Here is a 15,043-nt window from a genome sequence, read left to right on the forward strand (position 1 = left end):
GTTCAAATTAAAATAGGTGCCCGTGTGTCAAGACAGCTCCTGGGTGTTCCTGCTGTCATATTGGTCAGGTTTCTGATGCTGCTATGATATAAATATTTACTGCTAAGGCTAAGTGACAGATAAGTAGGCTCTTGTTAAACGAAGGATACTGCATTGGCTTTTGTTTGGCAAAGATCTATATAGGAGCCCATACCTGGCAGATGCCTCGGAATAAAATGTTAAAGAGAAGAACTTAACCCCTTAATGGGACGTGAAGGCTCCTCAGGAGTTGTCCCAACAACAACCTGACATGTTCCAACGGCACCTACAAAGCAGTTAATTGTAGCAGGTTTGCTGGTAAAGTCTGAATCAGCAGGATTTGTGAATTGGGAGAACAGAATACAGGGCAGTTTAATATGCCTTACAGCCTCCATTCACAAGAATCTTAAGCATCTTACTAAAGTAGGGCATGAATTTTTTCTTTTAAAGGAACATTAGCCCTTTGTTCCCGATTTCCTTTAATGCTAAGTGTTAATGCAAACACAAGGGGTTTTTATATCCTAAAAGCAAGGCAGAAATCCAAAAGGATAAGGAGGCTGCGAGATGAACCTTCTTGAAGTGAGCAGTTTTCACCTTCCTAATCTGGCTGGCTGCGTGTCAGCACCAAAACAAAGATGGAGCCACATTAAAAAGGGGTATCTTGGCTCTGTCAGGGGAAGTGATAAGTATCATAATTGGCCCTCACATGCAGCTTTACATTACCCTGACACCAGACAGGGGGGGAGGATGAAAGAACAGGCAGGCACACACACATTAACTCTGTTGTTGGCATAGCAATAGTGCTCTCAGAGCAAAGTTTTAACTGCGGCCTAAGAGCTCCAAATCCTACTGCCTTCGCACCTTTAGATGCCTTTTACTCACCCCGAGCAGAAAAACTGGGCACAGCAAGTGTCTCTGATCAAATTATCAGTATGAACTCTGGCGTGGCCTGAGCAGTAGACATAAATAGGTTCTGCAGGCTCTACCATTTGCATTATTGTGGAAAACCTAGCTAGGCTCTTCACATCCTGAGGGCGCAGGAACCAGCCACACTTCACTAATTACCTTCAGGCACTTTGGTCTCTGTGGTGCTAGAAGCTTTATGGGAGCTGACGCCTTTGAGATTGAACCCTGAGGTAGAAATCCTCACCCAGAGATGGAGAAAACCACTCTGCCTCTCTCAACAAGTTCCTGCTTCTCTCTAAAAGAAATGAAGCAACCAACAGGTTAGGTCAAAAGTTCAGGAGTGAAGTTGCTGAGCCTAAGCCTCCACCACCTCTTGTGGTACCTCTGACCTCATGGAAAACTGCTCTTTTCTTATTTAATATCATTTTATTTATTCTTTCAGGAATTCAAGCAGTGGCATAAGGTAGGCGGTCCTATGACACACAAACCTCGTTCAGGCACTGGATTTCATATGCCTTTGACGCCCATGGCTCCAACCAACACTAAATGGTGCAGGATTAATCCATGAAGAAAGGCCAGCTCATTTCTGCTCAAAGCCACAGCCACAATGCCAAACCCTCCCAGTGCAGGGGTAGGTCTGTGTTGGAAAGGGACAACAGGACACCTGTCCTGACCATCAGATCTATAAACCAAGAGGAAGCTGGAATACCACATCCCAAAATGCCACTGACACAGCAACTATTCCTCACTCCAACAACCTCTGCCCTTCCGCACAGGCTCAGTGAGTGGTACCTCCTTCAAGAACAGGAGGATAGCACTAACAAGTCCTTAAGCTTAGCCTATTGGAACAACTATTGCTGGGGGTAGAGATGGTGAGAGAACATCTTTGACAGGATTTCTGCCAAATCCGTGCCACGCAGCAGCACATCTGCCTCCCCACCTAGCCCTGTTATCTCACTTGTGCCAGCGCAATTTTTTCCTGCAGCAACACTGTGAAACACACCACTTAAAATAATAATAATTAAAAAAATAATAATAAATAAATAAAAACACAGTGATGCACTGGTTAGGCTCCCTGATCGGATTTACAGCACAACTTCAGTGGCAGAAGCTCACGAGGCAGTGCAGGAAAAAGCAGAGGAGTGGGCACATTTGATGCTGATATTGACAGCAAAGCCCCATCATAGCCTGACAGTAGGCAGGAGTGTGACACCATCAGGGAAGGCCTTAGGCTTTTCTAGAGAGATACAGGGAATCAATATGTAATTATATAGAACTGCAGTGAAGTTCTGTTATTGGAAACATCTCACCAAGCTGACACAATACCCTTTATTGAAGAAAACCTAATAATAATAGAGCTGTGCTGACCTCCACGCTCGGCGTACTTCCCTACTAACAAAGACAGACATTGATGTGCCTGTGGTCAAGAGTGAGAAAGATCAGAAGAGCAGACAAGGAATTAAGATACCCTTTAACTCAATTTCAGGCACGAAACTGCCCTGAGCCTTCAAACAATTTGTGTGACCGTCTGCCTTGTGTCCCTGCCTAATGCAGGGCAACGGTCCCTTAACCAGGTCAGAAAAGGCTTCAAGGGCTCTGGATGGGAAGCAGAAGGAAAATCCCTTATGTTATAGGCAATACAACGTTGGGGCTTGGTGATATTTATTTACTGTTTCAGAGAACACAGGGGATGAAAGATCCTTCTGTGTGCTGTGTGAGCAGTTCATGATGACAAAAAGTTGTGCTGTGGCCCATGTGGTGTCAGCACTAGCCTGAGGGAGATGAATGGGTGGCTGTGGGTTTCCTAATAAATAAATAAATAAATATATACACACATCTGTGCCCAGAACACCTCAAAAGGACATCGCTGCTTTCCCCCTGAGGCCTGATGCATGTTCTCTGGATGCTGTTTCACTGTTACACGGGGCTCTATGGGAAAGCAGAGGCTGGGGACAGCGACAGGAATCTCCAGCTAAACCTGTGAGAGTTAGGCCATCTGGCAGCTATCCCAGGGCAGCTGGGGTTGGACAGAGAAGGATACAGTGAGACAGAGCCAGAAAGATCTAAGGGTCCTCAGCAAGGAAGCTCCGACGTCTCTTCTCTCCAGGGAGCAGGGCAGAGCCAAGCTAGCAGGGCTTAGAGGCACGAACAAATCTAGTTCCCAGCAGCAGAGCATGGTGAGAAAGGAAAGTGAAGGGGGGCTGGAGAGCTGGGAAAAAGTTAGAGTGTAGACAATTCATATGAGCACCTCTTCTGGCTGTCATTTCAGCAAAAAGTCAGATCCTGCCCAACTAGCAACCAGGAGAGCATCTGGAGTCACCCACTGCCCTGACAGAGGGTTTGGGAAGGAGGCAGCAACACTCGGGAGGATCAGGTGGCTCAGGGAAGCAGGGAGCTAACTCAGAGCCTGTCAGCTCGGTTCCAAGGACAGCCAGGAAGGGAACAGCAGGTACTCACTCACAACACCCACAGGGAATTAGCTGAAGGTGCTAACTCTCAGCACACAAATGCCTGTGTTGGTGACAGTCTGACATTTCACCCCCTTCACTAGCTGCCCCAGGACCAAACACGTTGCCTGCACTTATCCAGGGGTCCTCTCCAGGACAGGGCAGACACTTCATCCATCCCTGCTTCAAGCTTTGCCAGTTCAGGAAGACCTTCCCTCGCAAGGCTGACAAATCTACCACCTTCAGCATCAGCAAAAATGGTTCTGTGGAAATTAATTGTGCCCACAAGATAAACACTCTATCCAGGCAGGTACAAAGGACAGTATATGGAAAGACAGCGAACAAGAACAATATGATGAGAGCTCAGTCCCCTTCATCTCTCAGCTTGCCAGCGCAGGCCCTGTGAGAGCTAGCTGCTAGCTGTGAACAGCCAGCCAGTAGCACCCTCCTGTGACACACTCCTGCAGCTCCCGTTACTCTCCTTCAAACCCCAGAGTTCCACGTGCCCCTGCAGCAGTTTTCATGGCAAGCACAAATTTGCCACATTAAAATCTGCCAAGCTTCTGCTGGGTGTTCCACGCTTCCATCCTGAGCTTTGCTACATGTAGAAAAGCAGTGTTCTGCCCATAGTGATCACTTCACAAAGAATTTAAGAGCATGCCTTCATCTGCCCTGGGAAAGCAAATTTCAAGCCCTGGCTGAGCAAGTATCCTCCTGCAGCAGGAGGTTTCCAGAACAGCAACCTGCTGCTTGGTGCAAAAGATACAGTCCAACTGTTGGCCCTACTCTCATTTCAACCCCTACCCCCAGCTGTCCTTTCCCTATTCTTCTCCCATCAAGTCTTTCTGTTTCTTCCTTTTTCAAAGGTCATCCACTTCTGCAACAATACCTACTTCACTGTGGCTGCAGCAGGAACTGTTGTATCAGAGTACACACAAATGTTTATTTTTTCCCCAGTTATACATGTTCTGAAGGCACGCCTCTTTAACTGCCCTCCATCATTCAACAATGGAAAGGGAAGGCTTCTTCTTGCTGTTTCAGCAAGCTTGTTAAGCGAGAAAGTTACCTGTAGAACACCTTGCACACCGGCTTTCTCAGTCACAGCCTGCTGCTAGTACTACAGCATTTAATAAAAATGCTTCCTCTTCTGCAGGCAGCAGCAGCGTTTTCATCCTGGCTACTATTTACAGTAAATTCTCCATAGATAAGTTTCAACACTCAGTTCTTCTCCACAGATCCCACTTGCAAACTAGCTCATCCCAACAGTAGGTCTGCCACAGGTCATCAAACCGTCCAGTGCTACATTTTGGATGGAAGGCCTGACTATAAAGCAGCATACTTTGTAGTATCAACTTGGACTTCTCTTCATTTCACCAGTTGTAGACATCTGGTTCAGTAGTTCTTCCCGTAGTTGATCTGTGCAGCAAAGCAACCTGACTTCACACAGACCAAGAAAAAGGCCAAGGCTATACTAAATTCTGTATTTGATTTTCTGTCTCTGTTGCCAGGCAAAACCTTGCGAAACCTTACAAAACTATATCCACCCACAGCTCTCCCAAGGCAAGGGATGGATTCAAGGGTGCAGGCAAGCTGCATTTTGTCCTCCCACAGCTCTCCCAGAGCACAGCGGGGAGTCACAAATCACCAGCCCTGTGTATCCTTCTCTACTTCTCCTCAAGGGCTGTCTGTTCACCACCGTTCCCTGGTTTCATTGTCAGGAACAGAGATTCTCAACTAAAACATTGCAGTGCTTCCTACTGAGGGCTGGTTCTGGTAGACCATTTGGGCAGTAAGAAGTTGTGAAACTCAGATTCAGATTTCAGACCACTGCCAGGAGCAGAACACGACAACGCTCACTGACTTTAGGCTGCAGTTGCTCCAACTCTTTCCTCAAACAGTCATTATTTTGTAGCTTTTTGCTGCTTAAAGAAAGGGTGATAAGTTACAGGTTTTCTTTGAGTACCTTCCCTGCACTAGCCCTGAATCTACAAAGCTCTTAGATCTGGGATGCAGATGAGATGAACAATCCCCACAGAGTTAGTGAAGCAATTGCTAGTTACGGCACTCACATTTCAACCCCTCTGTCCTCCTTGGCAAGGCCTCCACGCTACTGTGAGTGCCAATCACAGAATGTCCTCTGTAACAGCAAATGGGAAAGGCAGGAGGTGTTCAGGTCCCAACCTAGCCCTTCAAGTGCTGGGACACAAGGAATAGGAATAGGATCAAGGAACACCCAGTAAGATGGTTTCAAAGTTGTCCCCTGACAAGCAGAGCACAGCACTAACACATGAATTCCCCTCTGCCACCATGCTGCATGCTCTGCAGACTGCAGAAGCCCTGTCCTCCTGCTCCAACTGGGACAGACAATATATTTGGATAGAAAAGTAGGCAAGATGCACATTAAGAATTCAAATATCTGAACTAATATCTGCACCTACAAAGACAACTTGGTGAGTTGACTAAATATTGTGAGTTAAAAGGGCTTCAGCAAAGGACTTCATGTGAGGACACCCAACTCGAAACCAAGGTTGGTCACGGACCTCTGGAAAATCACTTTAATTTTGTTTTCCACTGTGCATTTCCTCTCCTGAGAAGCAGAGTTGCAGATCACTGAAGAAAAGGCAAAAGGAGAAATCACAAATTCAAAAAGCCCTTTCTGCCTTGTATATTGCATTGCGCTCTGCGTTGCGCTCACTTGTTTAGCACAGAGATGGAACTGCATTGTGCCAGGCTATACTCTCAGGCTGCTGATTCTTCAGTGGGATTTCTATTGGATCTATGTAAGAGGTTTACAGATTTTGTAGCATTCCATACTGCTTCAGTTGCAGTGCCTTTACCTTCACTACCTTCTAGCTTATTATCTAGCTGCTGGAAGTCCTACTCCTGCTCAGTCAATTCACAGACTGAATTGATGATCTGAGGGGAAAGGCAGGAACAGATTTTGTATGAGAATAACTTAGCCCAGGAAAGAACACAGTAAGCTGGTTCAACTTCAGAAGCTGGAAATACAGGAAGAATAGATAAAAAAAAATCTAAACACAGATGCGATCCTTCCGTCCTCCTCTTACAGAGGGCATGGATACAATAATAAACAGCTCTTGGGGTTCTAGAAGGTAAAGGGAACTCCAGAAAGAAGGAAATTTGTAAATCTGAAGCAGTTCTGTCCCAAAGAACTGGCAGGTCTGATGTCCTGACACTTCACAGAACTCAGGATTAACAGTGGGAAAAGGTTGCAGGAGAACTAACCATAAAGATTATGGCAAGCTGCTATAAAGGTTACAGTAAAAAGGTCCAAATCTGAGGCTTGGTCTCTGATGTGGGAAATGTGCTGACAGGTTGTAGGGAGCTGCTGTGCTTTCAGACAGGGAAAGTTTAACGTGGAGGCTTTGTTATGTTTTAGTGATCACCGTTCACACACACAGGGACGGGGCGCTTTCAAACAGCGCACGATGAAAAAGCAGCGCACAATGCAGCGTGTTATAGCACGGGCGGGCACACGGTGCGACTGTGAGGAAAACTACCCGTGCCCAGAGGCAATGCCGCACACCGCTTAAAAATGGCGGGGCCCCGCTGAGGCGGCAACCCCGCCGCCAGTAGGACACGGAGCCCCCGCCCCGCCCCGCGCGCGGAGCCCGCTGGGACACGGAGTCCGCGCCGGGTAACCCAGCGCGGCGGGGGATGGAGGCGCGCACTACAACTCCCATGGTGCTTTGAGAGGCGGGGCCGTCTCCTAGGAGACACGGCGCCGGGGGCTCCCCGGAGGGCGGCCAGAACTACCGTTCCCGTGATGCCCCGCGCGGCGGGCGGCATGGAGGGCCGCGTGGCGGAGCGGCTCCGCGGCGCGCTGGGCCCCTTCGGCTTCGAGGTGCACGCCTTCAAGGTCCTGACGTCACGCGGGGAGGAGGAGGGGGTGCCAGCCGTGACGTCATCGCCGGTGACGTCAGCGGGCGGCGGCTGGGCGACGGCAGGGGGCGCCGCCAGCCCGGGAGCCGGGAGGAGGAGGAGGAGGAGATGGGGGGGGGAGGAAGGGCAGGGGGCTGGGGGCTGCTGAGGGAAGGGCCCGGCTGGGTCAGGGGCTGCCCGCCCGTAGAGGGCCGGGGGTTCATTAAAGGGATTTGTGGCCGCGGGGGGCTGAAGTCCTGTCGGCAGGTTTAAAATTTAACCCGAAGGCGCAGCCGGCGCCGTGCCTGGGCGATAACCTCGGCCCCTCGTGTGCTCCGCGGCTGGGCTGCTCCTTCGTGAACACACAAAGCCCTCTTCGCCTCTGCTTAAAAGTCCTTCGAGCCTCTCGCACCGTTATGAAACCAAACAGCGCTTTGTTTCCTCAGCCAGCTGAGCCGGCTGTAAAAAGGTCGCTGCTCCTGCCTCATCCTACTCACCCGTGGTGCCTGGGTTTTCAGGGTGACAGGTCGTCACCCCTCTGTGTCACTCGGCCATACAAGGGGAAGGTTGTGTTGTCAGCATTAATCTAGCAGGAGAGAGACCTTCAATGAAAAAAATGATAATCTATCTAGAATAAACACGACCTTCCCCTCCTCAGGGAAAGTCATATTTGCCACCTGAAATAGTGGTATCTTCCGTGGTGTATTCGTTATCTGACACCAAGTAAAGGGGAGTGAGGCTCCGAGAGAAAGGAAATGTCCAAAACGTGGAGAAGAATTTAATACTGTTTTCCCAAAACATGGCCGCAGAATTACAGGCAGAACCCAGACCAAAAAAAAGGCTGCAGCTGCCAGAGGGAAAGCTTACGGCACTGGGTCTTTCTAGATTTAATTTTCTTGCAGCTTGCCCTGGTGTACTGGCTGCTGTAAAACGGGAAATTAGCAAACCTTAGATTCACATCTCTGTAATTTCTTTAGCAGCTCAATTCAGCGTCTTAAACAAGAGCTACAAAACTGATTACACTTTGGGCTGACGTAAGAATGCAGCTTTATGGTAAACTGAGTTTACTCCTGCTTACGTATGTGCAGGTCTGGCTGCTGCTGTCACCTCTAAAGTGACTTTCACATTCATTTCAGTGATACCTAGAGGTGACCAGTACTTCGCGCCTCCAGGCTAAATACTAGTTACACCAGGCACCTTTCCGAGTGTTAGACTTGGTCCTTAGGGCATCCCAGGAGAGTGGGAGTTATAACCCACACAAAGACTGATGTTATTGTGCAATACATTAGTGGTGGAGCGCGAGGCTTTCAGTCATTACCTCCGCGTGTTCGGCAGTTGCTGGTCGTGTCCCTGTCCTCCCGGTCGTGTCCTCCTGCCGCCCTGGCTCGACCCCTCACTTCTGGAGTGTGTTATATCCAGCCCTGGAAACCGGCTTCAGAATGTGGCTATGTCACAATCCATGCGCTACAGCTGATGTTCTGAGGGATTGTAGCACCGCTAGGAGCTTCACGTCCTTCATTTTCACACAGAAATGTTTCCTGCTGAAGCAGTGTATCAAGCAACTTGTCATATGAGCATAGAAGTACCAGTTTCTTCCTGGCTAAGACAGAAAATTTAAACAAAAAATAAGCAATAAACTCACAAAACAATAGACTTTTTCCAACCAGTGAGAGGCATCACAAGAATCAACTGATCAGCAAAACCAGAAGGCACAAAGTAGCGCAGGGACAGATTAGAGGATCTTACAAGGACCTTACTTTCAGTCAGTGAACTCCAGCGAATGGCTCTGCACCAGGAATGACTGAGGAGTGAATGCTCTCTTGTAAAAGAGCATTGACCCGATAGAGGGAAGATTTCAGAGCACGCTGCTTTCAGCTTCCTGCTGTGTCAGTGACAGCTGGATGCCCCTCCTGTGATGCAGCTAGTTGTGCCTTGCACCACCTCACTCCAGTACACTGGTTTTATGCAGAGAAAGACTTCAGATGCCTCAGCTCTTGAGGTGATTATAACCTGTAGTCCATGCTTTATTTCCTGCATGGTCTCCTGCAGTTAAAAGCCCTTTGAGGTCTTCTGAATATTTGTCTATTCATCGAGGTCTGCTTTTCTGGCATAAAGGCTCTGTGAGTTTTTTGTTACAGGCAGGGACAGTTGTGTGCAGGGTTTTAATTCATAATGAACCTCCTTCTACTTGCACAACAGGCACTTGCTGTGAAAGTGAGTCATGTTCAATCAGATTGCTGAGGTTTCAGGTGACAGCGGGGCTGTGACCTGACTAACTCCTACTAAGAAGCAATACAAGGAGTAGGAAACTTGTCTAGGGAAGGATCCAAGGGAGAAGCAGAGAAAACAACTGTTAAAGCTTATCTGAGCCCAAACATTTGATTTGCATTGGCACGGCTGGCTGCTGGTACTTCCCTCTATGAGCAGAGCTGGAAAAAGGACAGTCTTGAGGAGATCACTCTTATCTCTCACATCAAGTACACCTTTCAGAAACTCTAAATCCCAGTATGCAAAGGAACCTGGTTTGAATGGAAGGCACTTGGCAGGCTGCCTATCTGGGTTGCAAATGAAGGTGGCGACACTTCTTTCTAGCATTTTAAATTCCTGCATGCCCACTAGCAAAAGTCCCTGTTTTAATGGAGATTTGTTTTTCTTTGCCAAAGGTTGGATGGTACAATGCTGTTCTCCAGCCAGCCTTTCATCTCCCCTACCCAGATGACACACTGGCCTTCGTTGTCCTCAGCACACCTTCGATGTTTGACAAAGCCCTTAAACCTTTTGTGAAGAAAGAACGGTTAAAAATAATCCGGGATCCCGTGGATCAGTGTGTTTCTCATCATTTGTCAGGTGTGAAGGAGGTAAGAGCCCAAAATACTGACTCTTTCTACTACTGCAGCATATAACCAAACAGGCGGATTGAGCAGTAGAAAGCCTTCCAGGTCCCTGCACTTCCTCCTTAGAAGGATGAAGCATTATTCATATTCTGTCTCTGCCATTACGTGTTGCTATGTAGAGCGCTTTACAGTCACGGTTTGAAAATCCAAGGCCACCAGCACGCTGATAAGATTCCAGTAGCAGGATGTGGAAATTTACAGGTGTCTCACAGTGCCTGATTTGCTAGGATGTAGCATTTCTGTAGCAGCAAGTCTTTTCCCATGAGTTTGGGCTGATGTTTTTGTCTTTTCACAGAAATTCCCTGACCAGAAGGTGGATATCATCTTTGATTATGAGATCCTGCCGAGCCGAAAGCCCAAGTTCCTGGCACAAACAGCTGCCCACGTTGCTGGTGCTGCATATTACTACCAGAGAAAGGATGTGAAGCTTGATCCTTGGGGGAGAAAGGTGAGGCAAAATCACAATCTGGGAAGAAAAAAAAAAAAACACACCAAATGGAATCACTGAATTGTACATTTTTTTACCCACTAGTTCTTCCTGCAGATAAAAAGAAGAAAATATCTTGATCTCTGTAGCCTTCTTAGGAGAATAAAGTTCAGTGTAAAAGACCTGTTGGTTGTAGCATTATAAATAGAAAATATATACATATGTACTGTGGTTAATTTCTATTTTAAATTCAAAAAGAGACCTCTCTCCACATTACCGTATGGTGTGTGTGGGGGCATAGGAAAATGGGAATGCAGTGCCAAATATTCAGGAAAGAGCTTTCCTTTCTTGCCTTTATACCACTCCAACAGGACACTGGGACTGTGAGAAATTGCATCAAAACTTGATGTTTGAACTCCAACCATTACTAGAGACCACGTGAAACATGCTAGGTCTTTCTTTTTTACTTCCAGAAGATCTATGGTGTGTGTATTCATCCAAAATACGGCGGCTGGTTTGCTATCCGAGGTCTCCTCCTGTTCCCAGATATTCAGGTCCCCTTCCTGCAACAGTCTGCCCCTGCGGACTGTGTGAGCACAGAGGAGAAGAGAACTGAATTGCTGGAGCAGTTCAATTTCCACTGGCAGGACGGCCGCTACAGGGACATAATTGAAGTGAAGGAAAGGTACTCGGAGGAGCAGAAGGCTTACTTTGCCACTCCCCCAGCAGAGAGATTCAGGCTGCTAGGGCTGACACGGCTCACAGAGTAAAACAGTTCCACAAAGGGGCTGGGCACGAGCAGAGTGTAATCCCCAGCACCTGCTTTTCCATGGTGCTGAGGAGGAAGGTGTGCTGATACAGAGTACAAATTCAAGTATTGCAAACGGTGTCTCAGTCCAAACCTCAGCTTCTCAGAGTTTAGAGGGAGCACTGCATTGTAGCTCTGAAGGTCTTGAGGAAGGTGGAAACGGTCTGTTCCCTGCTGCTGCTGAGTTGGTAGGTATTTTGGGGAGTCTGGTTAAGATACCCACTAGTCGTTGGCTGGGCAAAGTTCAGAAACCCTGGCAATTGGGAAACTCATGCCGCTCATTAGAAAAGTTTTTTCTCAAGAATTTTCTTTCATAATATTTTGGTTTTATTCTGTGTAAGAGTGAAAAAGTTAATTTTATTCATTGTGTTTTGAAATAATTTCTTTTGGTCTGAACTCAGTGCAGATATTTTAGATGTATCCAGGATTTTTTACCCTGTCATAACTCTCCCTAGAGAATACGTGTTCAGTCCTCAGAAAAAAAAATCTACATTCCTTCACTCGTAATGAACCTGGCTTAATTTAGTTAAATTAGTTTAATTTTAATTTTTCTGAATTCCTTAACCTGGAAAGAAAATTCTCCAGAAATAGTTTCATTGAGTGGCATGGTCCTGTGCAGGAAGCAGAAGTGAGCAAACATAGCCAACAGCAGCCTCCTTTTTCACAGTAGTTATGAAAGGGAAAGGGACAGTGTAAAGGTCGTAGCTTGGGTCTGATACATTTCCTCTTCATTCAGGGTCAGCTTCTCAGAACAAGGTGGAGCCTTTAGGTCAATTTTGAAGCACTTACCATACAGCAGCCTACTAAAATCCTGGAAAAGATACTGAATAATGGCTATGAGTGCAATTTTTACTCACATTAAGATAACTAGCTGAAAAAGTCAGTTCTCATGACCTTTGCCTAAGGTAGATGAGTCTTGAATTTAACATATTTTCCAGTGCTATGCCAGCAACATCACAGTTCTAAAACTCTAGTTTCCTGTTGTAGTTTCTATATGAAGGAGATCATAAACTTGCACACATCTGAAAGCCGCTACACAAAGCATTGTTGCACTCAGAGACAAGCAGATAAAAAGGGGGAAAATATTAATGACTTTCACATTATGTACACATATATTGCTGGTTAATACAGCTTCAGAGGGAACCATCTTCTTCAGATGACTGTTCTCTTAAATTTGTTCACAGTAGCAGGGGAGTTTGGGAATTAACCTTTTAGGATGCACTTTGAGGCTCACACCTCATTAAAATAATACATTATAATAAATTAAAAGAATGTTTTATGGAAGTTCTGTTACTTGACTGTAGTGCAACGTTGCAAACTGCTACGCACTTTTTTCCCTTTCCCTGATAATTATAGAGAACTACTCACTTTGCAGAACTGAGCCTTTCTGTGTTGTAGTTCTTCATCCCTTTTGGAGACCCAAACACTAAAGTTGCCCTACTAGTAAATTGCTGCTTGATAACAATATTCCAGAGTATATACTAAATCAGCAAAATCAAGATTCAGCATAATAAGTTTGCTTTTCTCTAAACAAAGTAGTGAGCATGTGATCACCAACTGTTCAGTGTATTTGCTGCTACAAAAATATGCTTGTTACTTCCCATGCTTTGTTCACCGCAACTGGCTAAGGCATGCAGCTGCCTTACTGTGTGATAGTGGTACTGTGATTTTTAAGTCAGCCAAAATAATTGTTTAAATTACTGTTTAAAATAATAAAATTGTTTAAATTCTGTTCATTATAGAATTACTTCTGGTTGAAGTGTTGATTAACCTTCCAGAACTTCAAAGAATCATTACAAAGTACTGATTCTCTTAGAATGATAAATACAAAATAGAATTGGATTTCTTCTTTTTACATGACGATTTAAAGTAAAATTGGTGGTTGATTTCTTACAAATATTCAATATTTTGTTTTAGTTCACACCTTAAACATTACCGTAGTCATTTCATTACAATTTTTGTAATTTATTTCTCTTCATATGATATTTTGGTTAATAAAATGTACAATAAATTTGTAAGTAATCCTGAGAACTGAGTATTTTTATTTAAGCTAGGCAATGATTAACTTGTGCAGAGCGGATGTTAAAGTGAAAATTGATCACCATGTTTTTAACATACTGAAAGTATTGATCTACCTAGGACACACAAAAGCCAGCATCTGAAAACAAAAGAAAAACTTTGTGATCTTAGCAGAAGCTTGTAAACTATTAAGGCAGGATAAAGGATAAAGCGCCTGGGATACCGAAACATAAAACATACAATGTAGTAGGAACTAAGTCTAAAGATGTTTATCTTCAGTAGGTCATTTGAGCAAGATTATTTAACAACAAGCACATGACGAGGCACTTTGATTTTCTTCCTCTATTCTAGCAGTAACAAAAGTTCAAGGTGTCCAGCAATACATAACTCATGCTTCAGGGGTTTTCTCTCAGTAACTTCAAAGTAATACCTGCAATTACTGAAATTCTTATTTGTTAAACCACATGAACACTGACTCAGATAAAGGCAAATCTGTGTTCTTTGTGCTCCTAGCAGTACAGTTATGTCAGAGTTGGTATATATATAGCATACATGTATATACTTTCTTTTAGTCAGGTCACTAATCGCCACAGCTGCAGCTAGTAGTTTGCTTTCCTTACTGGTCTTTGTCTTATAAAAGTAGAGTTTGAGAACCTGTTTAACTTCTCATTTCTTGAGACAAGACCAGACATGGTCAGAATGGATCATTCTTGGATCCTGAGGCATCATGAAGACATCCTTATCTTAGGCAATTGCAAGTATCATAGAAGTAATTGCAAATCTTTGGGTAGATTAGTAGTTTGGCTACTATATTTTACATTTTATAGACATTTTCACTAAATCCTAGTTCTTAAACATTTATTATGTACTATTTTTTTCCTCAATATAACTGGTAGGGTGAGTATGCAAGAGTTGAGTAGTAAGGAAAATTAGAAACCATTTCAATATGAATTGCGTTTTAGCAAGACATTCCATATATTTCAAGCTCATAAAAGATTTTCTGGGGAAATAACAGTTCTGTGATGTTTTCATACCTCTAACACTTATCATTTAACCCTTCCTTCTGTGACACTTTCATTTTTACTTCTTAAAAAAGAACTGAGATTCATATTAAGATTAAAGATGGGACAGAAAATACTGATCAGGTGCAAAGTACTATCTAATCTGGTGACAAGCAACCATTATGATTATTGTTCAGAAAGGGAAAAACCCTTGAGGGCCTGTTTTTTTTTTTTTTTTTTCCTACCAGTTACACCAATTACTCATCTTTGATCTCACTGGTGCAAGAACACATGTGTTTGACTGGGGTATGAACTTCCTTATGTTGCTTTATTTTCTTCTGTGAACAGGATGGGTCTTCCTCTAAATTATGGAGACCATGGATGGTTTGCTGTTTTGCAGTGCTAGTGTGTCAGACAAAAATAGCCTGAAAAAATACACAAGTACCATTCACTGACATATCCACAATTACATTTCTCATTTTATTTATTTTGTGGATGCTCATAGATAATTCATTGAGCAAAATTTCATTCTTAATAACTGAAGGTATTTATTTTCCCAAAATACTTCCTAAAAAAATTCTAATTCTCTTTCAAAATTTCTTTAAGTCTCTAAAGCTTCTAGAAATCATGCACCTCTAAAC

General features: G+C 44.7%; 1 protein-coding gene across 3 annotated transcripts; it reads left to right on the forward strand.

Annotated features, from left to right (window-relative positions):
* Positions 1–7,134: 7,134 nt before the first annotated feature.
* On the forward strand, positions 7,135–13,410 carry MMACHC (metabolism of cobalamin associated C). Of its 3 annotated transcripts, none has more exons than XM_084528001.1 (4): positions 7,135–7,251; positions 9,917–10,111; positions 10,443–10,595; positions 11,048–13,410. In XM_084528001.1, the coding sequence occupies exons 1-4, from the start codon at positions 7,159–7,161 to the stop codon at positions 11,342–11,344; spliced, it is 738 nt and encodes a 245-aa protein (XP_084384127.1). In that variant the 5' UTR covers positions 7,135–7,158; the 3' UTR covers positions 11,345–13,410. The 3 variants fall into 3 exon arrangements, with proteins under 3 accessions (XP_084384127.1, XP_084384128.1, XP_084384126.1); XM_084528002.1 differs by having other exon boundaries at positions 7,161–7,236; XM_084528000.1 differs by having other exon boundaries at positions 7,165–7,305.
* The last annotated feature ends 1,633 nt before the right edge of the window (positions 13,411–15,043 follow it).

Source organism: Aythya ferina, assembly GCF_964211825.1.
Source record: "Aythya ferina genome assembly, chromosome: 8".
Taxonomy (NCBI): Eukaryota; Metazoa; Chordata; class Aves; order Anseriformes; family Anatidae; genus Aythya; species Aythya ferina.

What these genes read in the sequence shown, in the direction of transcription:
- MMACHC (XM_084528000.1), top strand. Translation starts at nt 7,180, where the DNA reads ATGGAGGGCCGCGTGGCGGAGCGGCTCCGCGGCGCGCTGGGCCCCTTC. An exon ending in CAGCCGTGACGTCATCGCCG is followed by an intron (nt 7,306 to 9,916) that starts GTGACGTCAGCG and finishes TCTTTGCCAAAG; the next exon opens with GTTGGATGGTACAATGCTGT. An exon ending in TTGATCCTTGGGGGAGAAAG is followed by an intron (nt 10,596 to 11,047) that starts GTGAGGCAAAAT and finishes TTTTACTTCCAG; the next exon opens with AAGATCTATGGTGTGTGTAT.